General features: G+C 48.3%; 1 protein-coding gene across 1 annotated transcript in view; it reads right to left on the bottom strand.

Annotated features, from left to right (window-relative positions):
* The window catches only part of LOC140428187 (potassium-transporting ATPase subunit beta-like), a 90,412-nt gene extending 65,666 nt beyond the window's left edge, over positions 1–24,746 (bottom strand). Inside the window, exons 1-2 of the mRNA XM_072514358.1 lie at positions 24,557–24,746; positions 19,626–19,754 (exon numbers count right to left, since the gene is read on the bottom strand). Coding sequence (XP_072370459.1) covers positions 19,626–19,754; positions 24,557–24,668 — 241 coding nt within the window. The 5' untranslated portion in view covers positions 24,669–24,746. The remainder of the gene's footprint in view (positions 1–19,625; positions 19,755–24,556) is intronic.
* Positions 24,747–26,776: the final 2,030 nt, after the last annotated feature.

Raw genomic sequence — 26,776 nt, 5'->3', positions numbered from 1 at the left:
CACAGTGAGACACACTGACCATTACATAGCGCTGAGAATCACAGTGAGAGACACTGACCTTTACACGGTGCTGAGAATCACAGTGAGACACACTGACCAATACACAGCGCTGAGAATCGCAGTGAGACACACTGACCATTACAGAGTGCTGAGAATCACAGTGAGACACACTAGCCATTACACAGCGCTGAGAATCACAGTGAGACACACTGACCATTACTCAGCGCTGAGAATCACAGTGAGAGACACTGACCTTTACACGGTGCTGAGAATCACAGTGAGACACACTGACCATTACACGGTGCTGAGAATCACAGTGAGACACACTGACCATTACACAGCGCTGATAATCACAGTGAGACACACCGACCATTCCACGATGCTGAGAATCACAGCGAGACACACTGACCATTACTCAGCGCTGAGAATCACAGTGAGAGACACTGACCATTACACAGCGCTGAGAATCACAGTGAGACACGCTGACAGTTGCACAGTGCTGAGAATCACAGTGAGACACACTGACCATTACACAGCGCTGAGAATCACAGTGAGAGACACTGACCATTACACGGTGCTGAGAATCACAGTGAGACACACTGCCCATTATACGGTGCTGAGAATCACAGTGAGACACACTTCCATTATACGGTGCTGAGAATCACAGTGAGAGACACTGACCGTTACACAGCGCTGAGAATCACAGTGAGACACACTGACCATTACTCAGCGCTGAGAATCACAGTGAGACACACTGACCCTTACACGGTGCTGAGAATCACAGTGAGACACACTGCCCATTACACGGTGCTGAGAATCACAGTGAGAGACACTGACCGTTACACAGCGCTGAGAATCACAGTGAGACACACTGACCATTACTCAGCGCTGAGAATCACAGTGAGACACACTGACCCTTACACGGTGCTGCGAATCACAGTGAGACACACTGACCCTTACACGGTGCTGCGAATCACAGTGAGACACACTGGCCATTACACAGCGCTGAGAATCACAGTGAGAAACACTGACCGTTACACAGCGCTGAGAATCACAGTGAGAGACACTGACCATTACACAGTGCTTAGAATCACAGTGAGACACACTGACCATTACACAGCACTGAGAATCACAGTGAGACACACTGACCATTACAGAGTGCTGAGAATCACAGTGAGACACACTAGCCATTACACAGCGCTGAGAATCACAGTGAGACACACTGACCATTACTCAGCGCTGAGAATCACAGTGAGAGACACTGACCTTTACACGGTGCTGAAAATCACAGTGAGACACACTGACCAATACACAGCGCTGAGAATCGCAGTGAGACACACTGACCATTACAGAGTGCTGAGAATCACAGTGAGACACACTAGCCATTACACAGCGCTGAGAATCACAGTGAGACACACTGACCATTACTAAGCGCTGAGAATCACAGTGAGAGACACTGACCTTTACACGGTGCTGAGAATCACAGTGAGACACACTGACCATTACACGGTGCTGAGAATCACAGTGAGACACACTGGCCATTACACAGCGCTGAGAATCACAGTGAGACACACTGACCATTACACGGTGCTGAGAATCAGAGTGAGACACACTGGCCATTACACAGTGCTGAGAATCACAGTGAGACACACGGACCATTACACGGTGCTGAGAATCACAGTGAGACACACTGACCCTTACACAACGCTGAGAATCACAGTGAGACACACTGACCCTTACACCACGCTGAGAATCACAGTGAGACACACTGGCCATTACACAGTGCTGAGAATCACAGTGAGACACACTGGCCATTACACAGTGCTGAGAATCACAGTGAGTCACACTGGCCATTACACAGCGCTGAGAATCACAGTGAGACACACAGCCCATTACACGGTGCTGAGAATCACAGTGAGAGACACTGACCATTACACAGTGCTGAGAATCACAGTGAGACACACAGACAATTACACAGTGCTGAGAATCACAGTGAGACACACTGCCCATTACACGGTGCTTAGAATCACTGTCAGAGACACACTGACCATTACACAGTGCTGAGAATCACAGTGAGACGCACTGACCATTACACAGTGCTGAGAATCACAGTGAGACACACTGCCCATTACACGGTGCTGAGAATCACTGTCAGAGACACACTGACCATTACTCAGTGCTGCGAATCACAGTAAGAGACACTGGCCATTACACAGTGCTGAGAATCACAGTGAGACACACTGACCATTACACCATGCTGAGAATCACAGTGAGACACACTGACCATTACACAGCGCTGAGGATCACAGTGAGACACACTGACCATTACACGGTGCTGAGAATCACTGTCAGAGACACACTGACCATTACTCAGCGCTGAGACTCACAGTGAGACACACTGACCATTACTCAATGCTGAAAATCACAGTGAGACACACTGACCATTACACGGTGCTGAGAATCACTGTCAGAGACACACTGAGCATTACTCAGCGCTGAGACTCACAGTGAGACACACTGACCATTACTCAATGCTGAAAATCACAGTGAGACACACTGACCATTACACGGTGCTGAGAATCACTGTCAGAGACACACTGACCATTACTCAGCGCTGAGACTCACAGTGAGACGCACTGACCATTACACAGTGCTGAGAATCACAGTGAGACACACTGACCATTACTCAGCGCTGAGAATCACAGTGAGACACACTGACCCTTACACGGTGCTGAGAATCACAGTGAGACACACTGACCATTACACGGTGCTGCGAATCACAGTGAGACACACTGGCCATTACACAGCGCTGAGAATCACAGTGAGAAACACTGACCGTTACACAGCGCTGAGAATCACAGTGAGAGACACTGACCATTACACAGTGCTGAGAATCACAGTGAGACACACTGACCATTACACAGCGCTGAGAATCACAGTGAGACACACTGACCATTACAGAGTGCTGAGAATCACAGTGAGACACACTAGCCATTACACAGCGCTGAGAATCACAGTGAGACACACTGACCATTACATAGCGCTGAGAATCACAGTGAGAGACACTGACCTTTACACGGTGCTGAGAATCACAGTGAGACACACTGACCAATACACAGTGCTGAGAATCGCAGTGAGACACACTGACCATTACAGAGTGCTGAGAATCACAGTGAGACACACTAGCCATTACACAGCGCTGAGATTCACAGTGAGACACACTGACCATTACTCAGCGCTGAGAATCACAGTGAGAGACACTGACCTTTACACGGTGCTGAGAATCACAGTGAGACACACTGACCATTACACGGTGCTGAGAATCACAGTGAGACACACTGACCATTACACAGCGCTGATAATCATAGTGAGACACACTGACCATTCCACGATGCTGAGAATCACAGCGAGACACACTGACCATTACTCAGCGCTGAGAATCACAGTGAGAGACACTGACCATTACACAGCGCTGAGAATCACAGTGAGACACGCTGACAGTTGCACAGTGCTGAGAATCACAGTGAGACACACTGACCATTACACAGCGCTGAGAATCACAGTGAGAGACACTGACCATTACACGGTGCTGAGAATCACAGTGAGACACACTGCCCATTACACGGTGCTGAGAATCACAGTGAGACACACTGCCCATTATACGGTGCTGAGAATCACAGTGAGAGACACTGACCGTTACACAGCGCTGAGAATCACAGTGAGACACACTGACCATTACTCAGCGCTGAGAATCACAGTGAGACACACTGACCCTTACACGGTGCTGAGAATCACAGTGAGACACACTGCCCATTACACGGTGCTGAGAATCACAGTGAGAGACACTGACCGTTACACAGCGCTGAGAATCACAGTGAGACACACTGACCATTACTCAGCGCTGAGAATCACAGTGAGACACACTGACCCTTACACGGTGCTGAGAATCACAGTGAGACACACTGACCATTACACGGTGCTGCGAATCACAGTGAGGCACACTGGCCATTACACAGCGCTGAGAATCACAGTGAGAAACACTGACCGTTACACAGCGCTGAGAATCACAGTGAGAGACACTGACCATTACACAGTGCTGAGAATCACAGTGAGACACACTGACCATTACACAGCACTGAGAATCACAGTGAGACACACTGACCATTACTCAGCGCTGAGAATCATAGTGAGAGACACTGACCATTACTAAGCGCTGAGAATCACAGTGAGAGACACTGACCTTTACACGGTGCTGAGAATCACAGTGAGACACACTGCCCATTACACGGTGCTGAGAATCACAGTGAGAGACACTGACCGTTACACAGCGCTGAGAATCACAGTGAGACACACTGACCATTACTCAGCGCTGAGAATCACAGTGAGACACACTGACCCTTACACGGTGCTGAGAATCACAGTGAGACACACTGACCATTACACGGTGCTGCGAATCACAGTGAGACACACTGGCCATTACACAGCGCTGAGAATCACAGTGAGAAACACTGACCGTTACACAGCGCTGAGAATCACAGTGAGAGACACTGACCATTACACAGTGCTGAGAATCACAGTGAGACACACTGACCATTACACAGCGCTGAGAATCACAGTGAGACAGACTGACCATTACAGAGTGCTGAGAATCACAGTGAGACACACTAGCCATTACACAGCGCTGAGAATCACAGTGAGACACACTGACCATTACATAGCGCTGAGAATCACAGTGAGAGACACTGACCTTTACACGGTGCTGAGAATCACAGTGAGACACACTGACCAATACACAGCGCTGAGAATCGCAGTGAGACACACTGACCATTACAGAGTGCTGAGAATCACAGTGAGACACACTAGCCATTACACAGCGCTGAGAATCACAGTGAGACACACTGACCATTACTCAGCGCTGAGAATCACAGTGAGAGACACTGACCTTTACACGGTGCTGAGAATCACAGTGAGACACACTGACCATTACACGGTGCTGAGAATCACAGTGAGACACACTGACCATTACACAGCGCTGATAATCACAGTGAGACACACCGACCATTCCACGATGCTGAGAATCACAGCGAGACACACTGACCATTACTCAGCGCTGAGAATCACAGTGAGAGACACTGACCATTACACAGCGCTGAGAATCACAGGGAGACACGCTGACAGTTGCACAGTGCTGAGAATCACAGTGAGACACACTGACCATTACACAGCGCTGAGAATCACAGTGAGAGACGCTGACCATTACACGGTGCTGAGAATCACAGTGAGACACACTGCCCATTATACGGTGCTGAGAATCACAGTGAGACACACTTCCATTATACGGTGCTGAGAATCACAGTGAGAGACACTGACCGTTACACAGCGCTGAGAATCACAGTGAGACACACTGACCATTACTCAGCGCTGAGAATCACAGTGAGACACACTGACCCTTACACGGTGCTGAGAATCACAGTGAGACACACTGCCCATTACACGGTGCTGAGAATCACAGTGAGAGACACTGACCGTTACACAGCGCTGAGAATCACAGTGAGACACACTGACCATTACTCAGCGCTGAGAATCACAGTGAGACACACTGACCCTTACACGGTGCTGAGAATCACAGTGAGACACACTGACCATTACACGGTGCTGCGAATCACAGTGAGACACACTGGCCATTACACAGCGCTGAGAATCACAGTGAGAAACACTGACCGTTACACAGCGCTGAGAATCACAGTGAGAGACACTGACCATTACACAGTGCTTAGAATCACAGTGAGACACACTGACCATTACACAGCACTGAGAATCACAGTGAGACACACTGACCATTACAGAGTGCTGAGAATCACAGTGAGACACACTAGCCATTACACAGCGCTGAGAATCACAGTGAGACACACTGACCATTACTCAGCGCTGAGAATCACAGTGAGAGACACTGACCTTTACACGGTGCTGAGAATCACAGTGAGACACACTGACCAATACACAGCGCTGAGAATCGCAGTGAGACACACTGACCATTACAGAGTGCTGAGAATCACAGTGAGACACACTAGCCATTACACAGCGCTGAGAATCACAGTGAGACACACTGACCATTACTAAGCGCTGAGAATCACAGTGAGAGACACTGACCTTTACACGGTGCTGAGAATCACAGTGAGACACACTGACCATTACACGGTGCTGAGAATCACAGTGAGACACACTGGCCATTACACAGCGCTGAGAATCACAGTGAGACCCACTGACCATTACACGGTGCTGAGAATCAGAGTGAGACACACTGGCCATTACACAGTGCTGAGAATCACAGTGAGACACACGGACCATTACACGGTGCTGAGAATCACAGTGAGACACACTGACCCTTACACAACGCTGAGAATCACAGTGAGACACACTGACCCTTACACCACGCTGAGAATCACAGTGAGACACACTGGCCATTACACAGTGCTGAGAATCACAGTGAGACACACTGGCCATTACACAGTGCTGAGAATCACAGTGAGTCACACTGGCCATTACACAGCGCTGAGAATCACAGTGAGACACACAGCCCATTACACGGTGCTGAGAATCACTGTCAGAGACACACTGACCATTACACGATGCTGAGAATCACAGTGAGAGACACTGACCATTACACAGTGCTGAGAATCACAGTGAGACACACAGACAATTACACAGTGCTGAGAATCACAGTGAGACACACTGCCCATTACACGGTGCTTAGAATCACTGTCAGAGACACACTGACCATTACACAGTGCTGAGAATCACAGTGAGACGCACTGACCATTACACAGTGCTGAGAATCACAGTGAGACACACTGCCCATTACACGGTGCTGAGAATCACTGTCAGAGACACACTGACCATTACTCAGTGCTGCGAATCACAGTAAGAGACACTGGCCATTACACAGTGCTGAGAATCACAGTGAGACACACTGACCATTACACCATGCTGAGAATCACAGTGAGACACACTGACCATTACACAGCGCTGAGGATCACAGTGAGACACACTGACCATTACACGGTGCTGAGAATCACTGTCAGAGACACACTGACCATTACTCAGCGCTGAGACTCACAGTGAGACACACTGACCATTACTCAATGCTGAAAATCACAGTGAGACACACTGACCATTACACGGTGCTGAGAATCACTGTCAGAGACACACTGAGCATTACTCAGCGCTGAGACTCACAGTGAGACACACTGACCATTACTCAATGCTGAAAATCACAGTGAGACACACTGACCATTACACGGTGCTGAGAATCACTGTCAGAGACACACTGACCATTACTCAGCGCTGAGACTCACAGTGAGACGCACTGACCATTACACAGTGCTGAGAATCACAGTGAGACACACTGACCATTACTCAGCGCTGAGAATCACAGTGAGACACACTGACCCTTACACGGTGCTGAGAATCACAGTGAGACACACTGACCATTACACGGTGCTGCGAATCACAGTGAGACACACTGGCCATTACACAGCGCTGAGAATCACAGTGAGAAACACTGACCGTTACACAGCGCTGAGAATCACAGTGAGAGACACTGACCATTACACAGTGCTGAGAATCACAGTGAGACACACTGACCATTACACAGCGCTGAGAATCACAGTGAGACACACTGACCATTACAGAGTGCTGAGAATCACAGTGAGACACACTAGCCATTACACAGCGCTGAGAATCACAGTGAGACACACTGACCATTACATAGCGCTGAGAATCACAGTGAGAGACACTGACCTTTACACGGTGCTGAGAATCACAGTGAGACACACTGACCAATACACAGCGCTGAGAATCGCAGTGAGACACACTGACCATTACAGAGTGCTGAGAATCACAGTGAGACACACTAGCCATTACACAGCGCTGAGAATCACAGTGAGACACACTGACCATTACTCAGCACTGAGAATCACAGTGAGAGACACTGACCTTTACACGGTGCTGAGAATCACAGTGAGACACACTGACCATTACACGGTGCTGAGAATCACAGTGAGACACACTGACCATTACACAGCGCTGATAATCATAGTGAGACACACTGACCATTCCACGATGCTGAGAATCACAGCGAGACACACTAACCATTACTCAGCGCTGAGAATCACAGTGAGAGACACTGACCATTACACAGCGCTGAGAATCACAGTGAGACACGCTGACAGTTGCACAGTGCTGAGAATCACAGTGAGACACACTGACCATTACACAGCGCTGAGAATCACAGTGAGAGACACTGACCATTACACGGTGCTGAGAATCACAGTGAGACACACTGCCCATTACACGGTGCTGAGAATCACAGTGAGACACACTGCCCATTATACGGTGCTGAGAATCACAGTGAGAGACACTGACCGTTACACAGCGCTGAGAATCACAGTGAGACACACTGACCATTACTCAGCGCTGAGAATCACAGTGAGACACACTGACCCTTACACGGTGCTGAGAATCACAGTGAGACACACTGCCCATTACACGGTGCTGAGAATCACAGTGAGAGACACTGACCGTTACACAGCGCTGAGAATCACAGTGAGACACACTGACCATTACTCAGCGCTGAGAATCACAGTGAGACACACTGACCCTTACACGGTGCTGAGAATCACAGTGAGACACACTGACCATTACACGGTGCTGCGAATCACAGTGAGGCACACTGGCCATTACACAGCGCTGAGAATCACAGTGAGAAACACTGACCGTTACACAGCGCTGAGAATCACAGTGAGAGACACTGACCATTACACAGTGCTGAGAATCACAGTGAGACACACTGACCATTACACAGCACTGAGAATCACAGTGAGACACACTGACCATTACTCAGCGCTGAGAATCATAGTGAGAGACACTGACCATTACGAAGCGCTGAGAATCACAGTGAGAGACACTGACCTTTACACGGTGCTGAGAATCACAGTGAGACACACTGACCATTACACGGTGCTGAGAATCACAGTGAGACACACTGGCCATTACACAGCGCTGAGAATCACAGTGAGACACACTGACCATTATACGGTGCTGAGAATCACAGTGAGACACACTGGCCATTACACAGTGCTGAGAATAACAGTGAGACACACGGACCATTACACGGTGCTGAGAATCACAGTGAGACATACTGACCCTTACACAACGCTGAGAATCACAGTGAGACACACTGACCCTTACACCACGCTGAGAATCACAGTGAGACACACTGGCCATTACACAGTGCTGAGAATCACAGTGAGACACACTGGCCATTACACAGTGCTGAGAATCACAGTGAGACACACTGGCCATTACACAGCGCTGAGAATCACTGTGAGACACACAGCCCATTACACGGTGCTGAGAATCACTGTCAGAGACACACTGACCATTACACAGTGCTGAGAATCACAGTGAGACGCACTGACCATTACACAGTGCTGAGAATCACAGTGAGACACACTGCCCATTACACGGTGCTGAGAATCACTGTCAGAGACACACTGACCATTACTCAGTGCTGCGAATCACAGTAAGAGACACTGACCATTACACATTGCTGAGAATCACAGTGAGACACACTGACCATTACACCATGCTGAGAATCACAGTGAGACACACTGACCATTACACAGCGCTGAGGATCACAGTGAGACACACTGATCATTACACGGTGCTGAGAATCACTGTCAGAGACACACTGACCATTACTCAGCGCTGAGACTCACAGTGAGACACACTGACCATTACTCAATGCTGAAAATCACTGTGAGACCCACTGACCATTACACGGTGCTGAGAATCACTGTCAGAGACACACTGAGCATTACTCAGCGCTGAGACTCACAGTGAGACACACTGACCATTACTCAGCGCTGAGACTCACAGTGAGACGCACTGACCATTACACAGTGCTGAGAATCACAGTGAGACACACTGACCATTACACAGTGCTGAGAATCACAGTGAGACACACTGACCCTTACACGGTGCTGAGAATCACGGTGAGACACACTGACCATTACACGGTGCTGCGAATCACAGTGAGACACACTGACCATTACAACGTGCTGAGAATCACAGTGAGACACACTGACCATTCCACAGTGCTGAGAATCACAGTGAGAAACACTGACCAATACACAGCGCTGAGAATCACAGTGAGAGACACTGACCATTACACAGTGCTGAGAATCACAGTGAGAGACACTGACCAATACACAGCGCTGAGAATCACAGTGAGAAACACTGACCATTACACAGTGCTGAGAATCACAGTGAGACACACTGACCATTACACCATGCTGAGAATCACAGTGAGAAACACTGACCATTACACAGTGCTGAGAATCACAGTGAGAGACACTGACCAATACACAGCGCTGAGAATCACAGTGAGAAACACTGACCATTACACAGTGCTGAGAATCACAGTGAGACACACTGACCATTACACCGTGCTGAGAATCACAGTGAGAAACACTGACCATTACACAGCGCTGAGAATCACAATGAGACACACTGACCATTACACGGTGCTGAGAATCACAGTGAGAAACACTGACCATTACACAGTGCTGAGAATCACAGTGAGAGACACTGACCAATACACAGCGCTGAGAATCACAGTGAGACACACTGACCATTAGACGGTGCTGAGTATCACAGTGAGACACACTGACCAATACACAGCGCTGAGAATCACAGTGAGAAACACTGACCATTAAACAGCGCTGAGAATCACAATGAGACACACTGACCATTACACGGTGCTGAGAATCACAGTGAGAAACACTGACCATTACACCGTGCTGAGAATCACAGTGAGAGACACTGACCAATACACAGCGCTGAGTATCACAGTGAGACACACTGACCATTCCACGGTGCTGAGAATCACAGCGAGACACACTGACCATTCCACGGTGCTGAGAATCACAGTGAGACACACTGACCATTACACGGTGCTGAGAATCACAGTGAGACACACTGACCAATACACAGCGCTGAGTATCACAGTGAGACACACTGACCATTACACGGTGCTGAGAATCACAGTGAGACACACTGACCATTACACAGTGCTGAGAATCACTGTGAGACACACTGACCATTACACCGTGCTGAGAATCACAGTGAGACACACTGACCATTACACAGCGCTGAGAATCACAGTGAGACACACTGACCAATACACAGCGCTGAGAATCACAGTGAGACACACTGACAGTTGCACAGTGCTGAGAATCACAGTGAGACACACTGCCCATTATACGGTGCTGAGAATCACAGTGAGAGACACTGACCGTTACACAGCGCTGAGAATCACAGTGAGACACACTGACCATTACTCAGCGCTGAGAATCACAGTGAGACACACTGACCCTTACACGGTGCTGAGAATCACAGTGAGACACACTGCCCATTACACGGTGCTGAGAATCACAGTGAGAGACACTGACCGTTACACAGCGCTGAGAATCACAGTGAGACACACTGACCATTACTCAGCGCTGAGAATCACAGTGAGACACACTGACCCTTACACGGTGCTGAGAATCACAGTGAGACACACTGACCATTACACGGTGCTGCGAATCACAGTGAGACACACTGGCCATTACACAGCGCTGAGAATCACAGTGAGAATCAATGACCGTTACACAGCGCTGAGAATCACAGTGAGAGACACTGACCATTACACAGTGCTGAGAATCACAGTGAGACACACTGACCATTACACAGCACTGAGAATCACAGTGAGACACACTGACCATTACAGAGTGCTGAGAATCACAGTGAGACACACTAGCCATTACACAGCGCTGAGAATCACAGTGAGACACACTGACCATTACTCAGCGCTGAGAATCACAGTGAGAGACACTGACCTTTACACGGTGCTGAGAATCACAGTGAGACACACTGACCAATACACAGCGCTGAGAATCGCAGTGAGACACATTGACCATTACAGAGTGCTGAGAATCACAGTGAGACACACTAGCCATTACACAGCGCTGAGAATCACAGTGAGACACACTGACCATTACTAAGCGCTGAGAATCACAGTGAGAGACACTGACCTTTACACGGTGCTGAGAATCACAGTGAGACACACTAACCATTACACGGTGCTGAGAATCACAGTGAGACACACTGGCCATTACACAGCGCTGAGAATCACAGTGAGACACACTGACCATTACACGGTGCTGAGAATCAGAGTGAGACACACTGGCCATTACACAGTGCTGAGAATCACAGTGAGACACACGGACCATTACACGGTGCTGAGAATCACAGTGAGACACACTGACCCTTACACAACGCTGAGAATCACAGTGAGACACACTGACCCTTACACCACGCTGAGAATCACAGTGAGACACACTGGCCATTACACAGTGCTGAGAATCACAGTGAGACACACTGGCCATTACACAGTGCTGAGAATCACAGTGAGACACACTGGCCATTACACAGCGCTGAGAATCACAGTGAGACACACAGCCCATTACACGGTGCTGAGAATCACTGTCAGAGACACACTGACCATTACACGATGCTGAGAATCACAGTGAGAGACACTGACCATTACACAGTGCAGAGAATCACAGTGAGACGCACTGACCATTACACAGTGCTGAGAATCACAGTGAGACACACTGCCCATTACACGGTGCTGAGAATCACTGTCAGAGACACACTGACCATTACTCAGTGCTGCGAATCACAGTAAGAGACACCGACCATTACACAGTGCTGAGAATCACAGTGAGACACACTGACCATTACACCATGCTGAGAATCACAGTGAGACACACTGACCATTACACAGCGCTGAGGATCACAGTGAGACACACTGACCATTACACGGTGCTGAGAATCACTGTCAGAGACACACTGACCATTACTCAGCGCTGAGACTCACAGTGAGACACACTGACCATTACTCAATGCTGAAAATCACAGTGAGACACACTGACCATTACACGGTGCTGAGAATCACTGTCAGAGACACACTGAGCATTACTCAGCGCTGAGACTCACAGTGAGACTCACTGACCATTACTCAGCGCTGAGACTCACAGTGAGACGCACTGACCATTACACAGTGCTGAGAATCACAGTGAGACACACTGACCATTACACACTGCTGAGAATCACAGTGAGACACACTGACCCTTACACGGTGCTGAGAATCACGGTGAGACACAATGACCATTACACGGTGCTGCGAATCACAGTGAGACACACTGACCATTCCACAGTGCTGAGAATCACAGTGAGAAACACTGACCAATACACAGCGCTGAGAATCACAGTGAGAGACACTGACCATTACACAGTGCTGAGAATCACAGTGAGAGACACTGACCAATACACAGCGCTGAGAATCACAGTGAGAAACACTGACCATTACACAGTGCTGAGAATCACAGTGAGACACACTGACCATTACACCATGCTGAGAATCACAGTGAGAAACACTGACCATTACACAGTGCTGAGAATCACAGTGAGAGACACTGACCAATACACAGCGCTGAGAATCACAGTGAGAAACACTGACCATTACACAGTGCTGAGAATCACAGTGAGACACACTGACCATTACACCGTGCTGAGAATCACAGTGAGAAACACTGACCATTACACAGCGCTGAGAATCACAATGAGACACACTGACCATTACACGGTGCTGAGAATCACAGTGAGAAACACTGACCATTACACGGTGCTGAGAATCACAGTGAGAAACACTGACCATTACACAGTGCTGAGAATCACAGTGAGAGACACTGACCAATACACAGCGCTGAGAATCACAGTGAGACACACTGACCATTAGACGGTGCTGAGTATCACAGTGAGACACACTGACCCATACACAGCGCTGAGAATCACAGTGAGAAACACTGACCATTAAACAGCGCTAAGAATCACAATGAGACACACTGACCATTACACGGTGCTGAGAATCACAGTGAGAAACACTGACCATTACACCGTGCTGAGAATCACAGTGAGAGACACTGACCAATACACAGCGCTGAGTATCACAGTGAGACACACTGACCATTCCACGGTGCTGAGAATCACAGCGAGACACACTGACCATTCCACGGTGCTGAGAATCACAGTGAGACACACTGACCATTACACGGTGCTGAGAATCACAGTGAGACACACTGACCAATACACAGCGCTGAGTATCACAGTGAGACACACTGACCATTACACGGTGCTGAGAATCACAGTGAGACACACTGACCATTACACAGTGCTGAGAATCACAGTGAGACACACTGACCATTACACCGTGCTGAGAATCACAGTGAGACACACTGACCATTACACAGCGCTGAGAATCACAGTGAGACACACTGACCAATACACGGTGCTGAGAATCACAGTGAGACACACTGACCATTACACAGTGCTGAGAATCACAGTGAGACACACTGACCATTACACCGTGCTGAGAATCACAGTGAGACACACTGACCATTACACCGTGCTGAGAATCACAGTGAGACACACTGACCATTACACAGCGCTGAGAATCACAGTGAGACACACTGACAGTTGCACAGTGCTGAGAATCACAGTGAGACACACTGACCATTACACAGCGCTGAGAATCACAGTGTGACACACTGACCATTACACGGTGCTGAGAATCACAGTGAGACACACTGACCATTACACAGTGCTGAGAATCACAGTGAGACACACTGCCCATTACACGGTGCTGAGAATCACAGTGAGACACACTGACCATTACACAGTGCTGAGAATCACAGTGAGACACACTGCCCATTACACAGTGCTGAGAATCACAGTGAGACACACTGACCATTACACCGTGCTGAGAATCACAGTGAGACACACTGACCATTACACAGCGCTGAGAATCACAGTGAGACACACTGCCCATTACACGGTGCTGAGAATCACAGTGAGACACACTGACAGTTGCACAGTGCTGAGAATCACAGTGAGACACACTGACCATTACACAGCGCTGAGAATCACAGTGAGACACACTGACCATTACACGGTGCTGAGAATCACAGTGAGACACACTGACCATTACACAGTGCTGAGAATCACAGTGAGACACACTGCCCATTACACAGTGCTGAGAATCACAGTGAGACACACTGACCATTACACGGTGCTGAGAATCACAGTGAGACACACTGCCCATTACACAGTGCTGAGAATCACAGTGAGACACACTGACCATTACACAGTGCTGAGAATCACAGTGAGACACACTGACCATTACACAGTGCTGAGAATCACAGTGAGACACACTGACCATTACACAGCGCTGAGAATCACAGTGAGACACACTGACCATTACACAGTGCTGAGAATCACAGTGAGACACACTGCCCATTACACAGTGCTGAGAATCACACAGTTCGCCTCACTGACCATTACACCGTGCTGAGAATTGCACAGTTCTCCTCACTGACCATTACACCGTGCTGAGAATCGCACAGTGAGACTCACTGACCATTACACCGTGCTGAGAATCACAGTGAGACACACTGACCATTACACAGCGCTGAGGATCACAGTGAGACACACTGACCATTACACGGTGCTGAGAATCACTGTCAGAGACACACTGACCATTACTCAGCGCTGAGACTCACAGTGAGACACACTGACCATCACTCAATGCTGAAAATCACAGTGAGACACACTGACCATTACACGGTGCTGAGAATCACTGTCAGAGACACACTGAGCATTACTCAGCGCTGAGACTCACAGTGAGACACACTGACCATTACTCAGCGCTGAGACTCACAGTGAGACGCACTGACCATTACACAGTGCTGAGAATCACAGTGAGACACACTGACCATTACACAGTGCTGAGAATCACAGTGAGACACACTGACCATTACACGGTGCTGAGAATCACGGTGAGACACACTGACCATTACACAATGCTGAGAATCACAGTGAGACACACTGACCATTACACAATGCTGAGAATCACAGTGAGAGACACTGACCATTACTCAGCGCTGAGACTCACAGTGAGACGCACTGACCATTACACAGTGCTGAGAATCACAGTGAGACACAATGACCATTACACGGTGCTGCGAATCACAGTGAGACACACTGACCATTCCACAGTGCTGAGAATCACAGTGAGAAACACTGACCAATACACAGCGCTGAGAATCACAGTGAGAGACACTGACCATTACACAGTGCTGAGAATCACAGTGAGAGACACTGACCAATACACAGCGCTGAGAATCACAGTGAGAAACACTGACCATTACACAGTGCTGAGAATCACAGTGAGACACACTGACCATTACACCATGCTGAGAATCACAGTGAGAAACACTGACCATTACACAGTGCTGAGAATCACAGTGAGAGACACTGACCAATACACAGCGCTGAGAATCACAGTGAGAAACACTGACCATTACACAGTGCTGAGAATCACAGTGAGACACACTGACCATTACACCGTGCTGAGAATCACAGTGAGAAACACTGACCATTACACAGCGCTGAGAATCACAATGAGACACACTGACCATTACACGGTGCTGAGAATCACAGTGAGAAACACTGACCATTACACAGTGCTGAGAATCACAGTGAGAGACACTGACCAATACACAGCGCTGAGAATCACAGTGAGACACACTGACCATTAGACGGTGCTGAGTATCACAGTGAGACACACTGACCCATACACAGCGCTGAGAATCACAGTGAGAAACACTGACCATTAAACAGCGCTGAGAATCACAATGAGACACACTGACCATTACACGGTGCTGAGAATCACAGTGAGAAACACTGACCATTACACCGTGCTGAGAATCACAGTGAGAGACACTGACCAATACACAGCGCTGAGTATCACAGTGAGACACACTGACCATTCCACGGTGCTGAGAATCACAGCGAGACACACTGACCATTCCACGGTGCTGAGAATCACAGTGAGACACACTGACCATTACACGGTGCTGAGAATCACAGTGAGACACACTGACCAATACACAGCGCTGAGTATCACAGTGAGACACACTGACCATTACACGGTGCTGAGAATCACAGTGAGACACACTGACCATTACACAGTGCTGAGAATCACAGTGAGACACACTGACCATTACACCGTGCTGAGAATCACAGTGAGACACACTGACCATTACACAGCGCTGAGAATCACAGTGAGACACACTGACCAATACACAGCGCTGAGAATCACAGTGAGACACACTGACAGTTGCACAGTGCTGAGAATCACAGTGAGACACACTGACCATTACACAGCGCTGAGAATCACAGTGAGACACACTGACCATTACACGGTGCTGAGAATCACAGTGAGACACACTGACCATTACACAGTGCTGAGAATCACAGTGAGACACACTGCCCATTACACGGTGCTGAGAATCACAGTGAGACACACTGACCATTACACAGTGCTGAGAATCACAGTGAGACACACTGCCCATTACACAGTGCTGAGAATCACAGTGAGACACACTGACCATTACACCGTGCTGAGAATCACAGTGAGACACACTGACCATTACACAGCGCTGAGAATCACAGTGAGACACACTGCCCATTACACGGTGCTGAGAATCACAGTGAGACACACTGACAGTTGCACAGTGCTGAGAATCACAGTGAGACACACTGACCATTACACAGCGCTGAGAATCACAGTGAGACACACTGACCATTACACGGTGCTGAGAATCACAGTGAGACACACTGACCATTACACAGTGCTGAGAATCACAGTGAGACACCCTGCCCATTACACAGTGCTGAGAATCACAGTGAGACACACTGACCATTACACGGTGCTGAGAATCACAGTGAGACACACTGCCCATTACACAGTGCTGAGAATCACAGTGAGACACACTGACCATTACACAGTGCTGAGAATCACAGTGAGACACACTGACCATTACACAGTGCTGAGAATCACAGTGAGACACACTGACCATTACACAGCGCTGAGAATCACAGTGAGACACACTGACCATTACACAGTGCTGAGAATCACAGTGAGACACACTGCCCATTACACAGTGCTGAGAATCACACAGTTCGCCTCACTGACCATTACACCGTGCTGAGAATCGCACAGTGAGACTCACTGACCATTACACCGTGCTGAGAATCACACAGTTCTCCTCACTGACCATTACACCGTGCTGAGAATCGCACAGTTCTCCTCACTGACCATTACACCGTGCTGAGAATCGCACAGTGAGACTCACTGACCATTACACCGTGCTGAGAATCACAGTGAGACACACTGCCCATTACACAGTGCTGAGAATCACAGTGAGACACACTGCCCATTACACAGTGCTGAGAATCACAGTGAGACACACTGCCCATTACACCGTGCTGAGAATCACACAGTTCGCCTCACTGACCATTACACGATGCTGAGAATCGCACAGTGAGACTCACTGACCATTACACCATGCTGAGAATCACAGTGAGACACACTGCCCATTACACAGTGCTGAGAATCACAGTGAGACACACTGCCCATTACACAGTGCTGAGAATCACAGTGAGACACACTGCCCATTACACAGTGCTGAGAATCACAGTGAGACACACTGACCATTACACCGTGCTGAGAATCACACAGTTCGCCTCACTGACCATTACACCGTGCTGAGAATCGCACAGTGAGACTCACTGACCATTACACCGTGCTGAGAATCACAGTGAGACACACTGCCCATTACACAGTGCTGAGAATCACAGTGAGACACACTGCCCATTACACAGTGCTGAGAATCACAGTGAGACACACTGACCATTACACAGCGCTGAGAATCACAGTGAGACACACTGACCAATACACAGCGCTGAGAATCACACAGTTCGCCTCACTGACCATTACACCGTGCTGAGAATCACACAGTTCGCCTCACTGACCATTACACCGTGCTGAGAATCACACAGTTCGCCTCACTGACCATTACACCGTGCTGAGAATCGCACAGTTCTCCTCACTGACCATTACACCGTGCTGAGAATCGCACAGTTCTCCTCACTGACCATTACACCGTGCTGAGAATCGCACAGTTCTCCTCACTGACCATTACACCGTGCTGAGAATCGCACAGTGAGACTCACTGACCAATACACCGTGCTGGGAATCACAGTTTGCCTCACTGACCATTATACAATCCTAATAAATACAGCGAGACTCTGATCATTGCACAGTGCTGAGAAAGATACAGAGACACTCTGGCCATTACACAGTGCACAGAATTACACAGTGAGACACACTGACCATTAAACAGGCCTCAGAATCAGAGCGTGACACAATGGCCTTTTGACAGTGTTGAGAACCACACACTCAGAGACACTGACAATTAAAGATTGATGAGAATCACATTGAGACACGCTATAATTACCCAGTTTCAGAATCGCAGTGAGACACACTGACCATTACACAGTGCTGAATATCACAGTGAGACACACTGACCATTTAATGTTTGAACCTTGCACCTTACCTGGTGTTTTGAGCCGGTCTTGATATGTTGGTGTGTATGGATCTGTCGTGTACAACAGCACAAAGAGGGACAGTGCGAACAATGCACACATTACAACGTAGAAGGCCGCATAGTACAGACTGATGAAAACTGGGATAGGAGAAACAAAACGATGTATAGAATTAGATATGGATATACGGCGCTGGCCCCAAAATTACTCCTTGTTGCTCCATTCAAGCCTCCTCCCAGCATTGAATCTGTCAGTTTAACTCTGTATTCCCTTCTCCCACATAAGCTTCTCTATCCTTGATCCTCTAACCTTGTTCAAACTCTAAAAACATCCAATTGAAATTCCACAGCTCCTTCGAATCTGGTAGGACAAGACACTTGCGGTCTTTAATGGCCTGGAATTTGTGCTCACATTAACTCTTAAACTGTAAGTGTTCAGTGTCATTACTGTGCGAAACTGACGGCAACGTCCAGTGTCGGCACAATCAGTTGAATGTGAAAGTGCTGGGCGTCATGGTGGTGCAGTGATTAGCACTAAAGGCCCGGGTTTGACCCCGGCTCCAGGTCACTGTCTGTGTGCAGTTTGCACGTTCTCTTTGGGTCTCACCCCCACAACCCAAAGATGGCCTCACTAAATTGCCCTTAATTGGATTTTTATTTAAAGTGAAAATGCTGGTTTGGCTCTCAATTAGAAGCTGCTTCTCCCCTTGGATCACTTCTACAACCTTCGCTGATCAAATCAGTGCAGAAGCTGTGATTTGATGTGAACTTTGTTCCAGATGTAAGTAATAAAGTAAAGTGTCCATAGTCCCAGATGACCATAGGCTGCTTTCCCCTTTTAGGGGGGAGAATTGACTGGGGGTGATTTTACCTGAGGATCACAACACCTCAAGGCGAGTGACAAGGTTAAAAAGGCGGGGCCTTCAATCTATAAAGGATTTATGGAGTGGGAGGAAACCCAGATGGGTGAGTTTAAGGCTAAATGGGAAGATGAGCTGGGTGGGGAGGCAGAGGCGGGTCTGTGGGAGGATGATCTGAGCAGAGTCAACACGTCCTCATCTTGTGCCAGGCTCAGCCTGATGCAATTCAAGGTGATTCATCGGGCACACATGACGGTGGCCCGGATGAGCAAGTTCTTTGGGGAGGAGGATGGGTGAGTGAGGTGCGCGGGAGGGCCCGCAAATCATGTCCACATGTTTTAGGCATGCCCGAAGCTTAGGAGATACTGGCAGGGATTTGCGGATGTCATGTCCATAGTGTTAAAAACAAGGGTGGCGCCAAGTCCAGATGTGGTGATTTTTGGAGTGTCGGAAGATCCGGGAGTCCAGGGGACGAGAGAAGCTCACATTTTTGCCTTTGCCTCCTTGGTACCCTGGAGATGGATATTGCTAGCATGGATGGACTCGAAGCCCCCAAAATCAGGGGTTTGGGTTAGTGACATAGCTGGGTTTCTTTGGCTTGAGAAAATGAAGTTCGCCCTGAGAGGATCAACATTAGGGTTCGTTCGGAGGTGGCAGCCGTTTATCAACTTCTTCGGAGAAAACTAAACTGTCAGCAGATTCAATAAGGGGGGGGGGGAATAAAGGGGTGTAGGGGCGGAGTTAGGCTATTTTTTGTTTCGAGTAGGTGGGAACAGTGGGAGATGGAGGGTTGGGTTACGCACTGAACTATGTTTACATTTGTATTTGTATCGTTTATTGTTATAAAACCATAAATGCCTTAATAAAATGTTTTTTTTTAAAGGTGGTGCCTTCATGGAGAACCTCAACCAACACAGGGAATTGAACAATGCTGGCCTTGCTCAGCATGCCAAACCAGCCACCCAGCCAACTGGGCTAAACCAGCCCCCATTGTTCCAGATGTAAAAACAAATACAAACGTTTTGGAAATCCCTCTCTGGCAGCGTCCTGCGCTCATCTCATGAAGTTGGAGGGAAGCTCAGGGTACAGCATCTCATCTTCTGACTAGATACTTTGCAGCCTTCTGGACTCAACACGGAGGTCAACAATTACAGATACTACTGTCTGCTTCAATTTTGCTTCCTTTCTTATTGCTTGTTTTAGCTTTTCCCTTGTCTGTCTTTTTCTCTGCTTTTTGATGGCAGCTGCGTTGCCATTCATCCTGCATCATGAACTGTTTGGTCATGAAATCTCTCCACCGAATCACAGACCTTCCCTTTCTTTTATTTCTGATTTCCAGAATCCACAGTATGTTGTTTTTAAAAAGGTTAAGCTGAATGAGTTTTTAAAAAAAATTTTAGAGTCCCCAATTTTTCTTTTCCCCAATTAAGGGGCAATTTAGCGTGGCCAATCGACCTAGCCTGCACATCTTTGGGTTGTGGGGGTGAAACCCACGCAGACACGGGGAGAATGTGCAAACTCCACAAGGACAGTGACCCAGAGCCGGGATCAAACCTGGGTCCTCAGTGTCGTGAGGCAGCAGTGCTAACCAGTGCACCACTAATGAGGTTCTTTAACACTGAAGTTACAGTTACTGCTCAACATTCTCGCTGGCCTGGAAACACTAGTCTTAGAAGACTGGACTATCACCCCCTCCATTCCATGATAAACATTCCAATGATTTTAAAAATCATGCATGTTTGCTCATACTTCGGATTCTACCAATAACCCCGTGCTCTGTATCCCAAACTTTCGTTCACTCTCTGTAAAATTATACAAAAATGAATGGCAATGTTTTGTTTTTTTTTATTTGTGGTTTGCTGTCTAAGAGTTCTTCATTCTGATTGGCCAAACAGCCTGCTTGCAGGGCAACCAGAGATCCCCAAAGGTGGTGTGCCAGAATCAAATTAATGTCACAATCGGGGGAAATATGGTGCCGCTAAATCTTTATGGGCAGCTCTCTCCAAAGTTAGAAGCGGTATCGCTGCTGACAAAAAGCTCCAGGCCATAAATAGATCATGGTCTGGATTCTCCGCCGGCAGGATGTTCCATTTTGCCGGCAGCCCGGGAGTTTCCCGATGGCATGAGGCTGCACCACAATGGGAAACCCCATTGACCAGCTGACGTAACGGAGCATTCCGCCGGCGAGGTGAAACAGAAATGTGGCACGGCGGGACGGAGAATCCACCCCAGATTTTTATAGAAGATCAAGAATAGTTCTCTTGCATTGTTGCAGAAAATGAACTCCTCTCATGAAATATCTTCTCTTATATGAAAGGGTGCCAAAAACAGCCCTTATGGGCAGCACGGTGGTGCAGTGGGTTAGCACTGCGGCCTCCGGGCGCCAAGGTCCCAGGTTCGATCCCGGCTCTGGGTCACTGTCCATGTGGAGTTTGCACATTCTCCCCGTGTTTGCATGGGTTTCGCCCCCACAACCCAAAGATGTGCAGTGTAGGTGGATTGGCCTCGATAAATTGCCCCTTAATTGGAAAAAATTAATTGGGTACACTAAATTTTTTTTAAAAAAAATTTAAAATCAGTCCTTATTGATCACACTTACAAACTTTTATGTTACTTGTCGGATTTGTATAGATATACATTATCTGCACAGTTAATGGAAACATTTAGAGGCTGTTACCTGGAATTGTAACTGATTATCAATTGAAAGTTTGAGATTATTTCTTGTTAAATTTCCTGCTATGCAGAATGGATTGGAAGGCTACCTTACCTTAAAAGGTTTACAGACAGATGTGCAAAACACTGAAAGATCAGCAATTTTTGAAAAGTAATTCAAACCAACGAATATTACAGCACAATTTGGCCCAATGTGACTGTGCCAATTCTTTCCAGACTAGTACAATCCCAACCTATCCCCATGCCCCACTCTCTCCCCATAGCCCTTTACCAATCCCAAACTAATCCCACTGCCCTTCTCTCTCCCCAGGCCCTGTATCAATCCCACACTAATGCCTCTTCCCTCTCTCTCCCCGTAGCCCTGTATCAATCACAAACTAATAGCTCTGCCCCACTTCCTCCTCATAGTCCTGAATTAACCTTCAAACTAATCCCACTGCCCCCACTCTTTCACCATAGCCCTGTGTCAATCCTCAAATGAATCCCACTGCCCACTCTCTCCTCATAGCCCTGTATCAACGCCAAACTAATCTGTGTCCCACTCTCTTCTCATAGCCCTGTATCAATCCCAAATGAATCCCACTGCCCACTCTCTACCCATAGCCCTGTATCAATCCCCAAACTAATTTCACTGTCCCACTCTCTACCCATAGCCCGATATCAAACCCAAATTAATCTCACTGCCCGATTCTCTCCCCATAGCCTAGTATCAATCCCCAAATGAATCCCACTGCCCCACTCTCTCCACATAGCCCTGTATCAACTCCAAACTAATCTCACTGTCCCACTCTCTTCTCACAGCCCTGTATCAAACCCAAATTTATCTCACAGCCCCGCTCTCTCCACATAGTCTGGTATCAATCCAAAACTAATCCCACTGCTCCACTCTCCCCCCAATCAATCCTAAACAATCCTCCACAGTCCCAGAATTAGTTGCAGTATTTCAATTATTTACTGAAAACTATATTTTCCTTTCCCTGGCACTATTGTGGTGAATCTATGCCGTACACTCTCAATAAATATTTTAAATGTCTTTTCTATAACAGACAGGCCACAGTCCTTTAACTGCAGACTAAGCAATGCTCTGTATAAACTCATCATTGCTTCTCTCATCCTGCACTCTGTGCCCTCTGAGAGTTTGTTAACTCAATTGTTCCCTCACAGTGCCGAGGTCCCAGGTTCGATCCCGGCTCTGGGTCACTGTCCGTGTGGAGTTTGCACATTCTCCCTGTGTTTGCGTGGGTTTCACCCCCACAACACAAAGATGTGCAGAGTAGGTGGATTGGCCAAGCTAAATTGCCCCTTAATTGGAAGAAATGAATTATGCACTCTAAATTTATAAAAAATAAATAAACTCAATTGTTCCCGGATGCCGTCCAACCCCACGAGTTGTCTCGAGGTCTCACATACCCCAGTTTTTAGGTGTCCGTCCCATTAACTCTTTTGTGTCTGGATTCCAGAGAAAGCGTCTGAAACCTTCCATGCGCTGGCTGCATGTCTTCTTTTCATTGAAGGTAGCCATTTTCCCCAGTTACTGTTCCAAATTGGCCGATGTCAAGTGGAACAGTTATTGTTCTAAATGGGCCGATATCAAGTGGAACAAATGAAGGAGTTGGGGGAGGGTGGAGAAACTGAGCAATATTTTATAGCAGTGAAGTGGTGACACAGAGCTCTAACCAATTGCGTTAATGACAGGAGTTAATGGCATTCCAAAGATATCAGCACTGTTTAGATTAGTGCAAATGTCAATAACTAACTGAGTTCACATGAAGCAACTTTCCAAAACGTGCGTTGGAGAGTTGATAATATTCCTGTGACACAAGAGGTGATAACTATATCATGCTTGATGATTTTTATGTAAACAAAATTCATTGGTCGCTCATTCACTTTTGAACAAAAGACATTGTAGTGGTTGGGGGGATAATGAGCACCTGACATTTCGTGCCGTGAGGCAGCAGATGGCATGGTACCCAGCCGAGAGCCACATCACCAACCTTGCACACTCCAGCCCTTCAATGTAGTCTGACTAACCCAGTGAAATTCCCACCATTGAGCTGCAACTTAACTCGACATGGTACCAGAAAACCAACCAATTGCTCAGCGCTATCCTTCTATCTAGAAGCAAATATGTCCTTAAAATACTGGGTGCACAATGTTTGCTGTTGTCACAGCTTTTGGTAGAACAATGAACTAAATGGCAAGTAAGATTCACACCACAGAAGTGTCAGGCAATGGCCATTGCCAACACAAGAGAATTAACATCCTGGGACTTAACATTGACCAGAAACTGAACTGGACTAGCCATATAAATACTGTGGCTACAAGAGCAGGTCAGAGGCTGGGAATTCTGGGCGGGATTCTCTCTGATCCTGAGGCTAAATGTTGATGCCGTCGGAAACGCCATCACATTTCTCGTCGGCTTCCACGCAGCCTCAGGATCAGCAATTCTGGCCCCTACAGGAGGCAAGCATGGCACTGGAGCGACCCTCGGCGCTCCAGCTGCTGATCCTGGTGTGAACTGGGCGCCGCAGGGTCCGCGCATGTGCAGTGGGGCCGGCGCCAACCCGCGCATGTGTAGTAGCACCGACGCCAACGTGCGCACGCGTGATGTCTCCCTTCTCCGCACCGGCCCCGATGCAACATGGCGCAGGGCTACGGGGCCGGTGAGGAAGAAAGGAGGCCCTCTGCCAGAGAGGCCGGCCTGCCGATCGGTGGGCCCCGATCGCAGGCCAGGCCACATCGGAGGGCCCCCCCCCCCCCCCCGGGGTCGGAGCCCCCCCCCACAGGCTGCCCCCGACCCTTCCACGCCGAGTTCCCGCCGGCTGAGAGCAGATGTGAACGGCGCCGGCGGGACTCGGGTTTGTTGACACGGCCGTTCGGCCCATCCCGAGAATCGCTGGGGGAGCTCAGTAGAGCGGCCCCTGGCCGGTGCCGCGCCGACCACGCTGGCGCCAATGACGCCGATTCTCTGCTCTGCGGAGAATCGCGTCCCGGCGTTGGGGCAGCATGGCACGATTTTCGCCGGTCGAGGAGATTCTCCGGCCCGGCCCCGGGCTGAGAGAATCCCGCCCTCTGTGTGAGTAACTCACCTCCTGACTCTCCAAAGCCTATCCACCATCTACAAGGCGCAAGTCAGGCGTTTGATGGAATACTCTCCACTTGCCGGGATGAGTGCAGCTCCAATAATACTCAACACCCTGCAGGCCACTTGAAAGGCAGCCCATCCACCACCATCAACTTCCACACCCTGCACCACTGTCACTGACATTCTCCCTGGCAGGCCTTTGGAGATCATGCACTGAAGGCCCCAAAGGAGAAGAAGCTGACTTCCAATTGTGGCTGCTGAAATGAGCTGAGCAAATGAGATTACGGGGATGATCTTCCTCCCCATTATGCACAGATGACTTATAATGGAATGTTAAACTCACTGGAGATCAGTTCCTCCTGATCTATTTTACTCCCTCTTTTCAGGCAGGGGATGGACACCTGTAGCTCCCATTGGAATCCATTGACAATCTCACAGCACAGTCAAGAATGGGTGGAGACTTCCTTCTTGCATTTCCCATGTGCATATGCGCAGGACAGCAAAGGTAAATGTTGCTTGAGGCAGGTGGGAGTTCATGAAAATCC

The sequence above is a fragment of the Scyliorhinus torazame genome, chromosome 8 (assembly GCF_047496885.1).
Source record: "Scyliorhinus torazame isolate Kashiwa2021f chromosome 8, sScyTor2.1, whole genome shotgun sequence".
Lineage (NCBI taxonomy): Eukaryota > Metazoa > Chordata > Chondrichthyes > Carcharhiniformes > Scyliorhinidae > Scyliorhinus > Scyliorhinus torazame.
The sequence above is the reverse complement of the archived record's forward strand: the minus strand, read 5'-3'. Positions and strand labels throughout refer to the sequence as shown.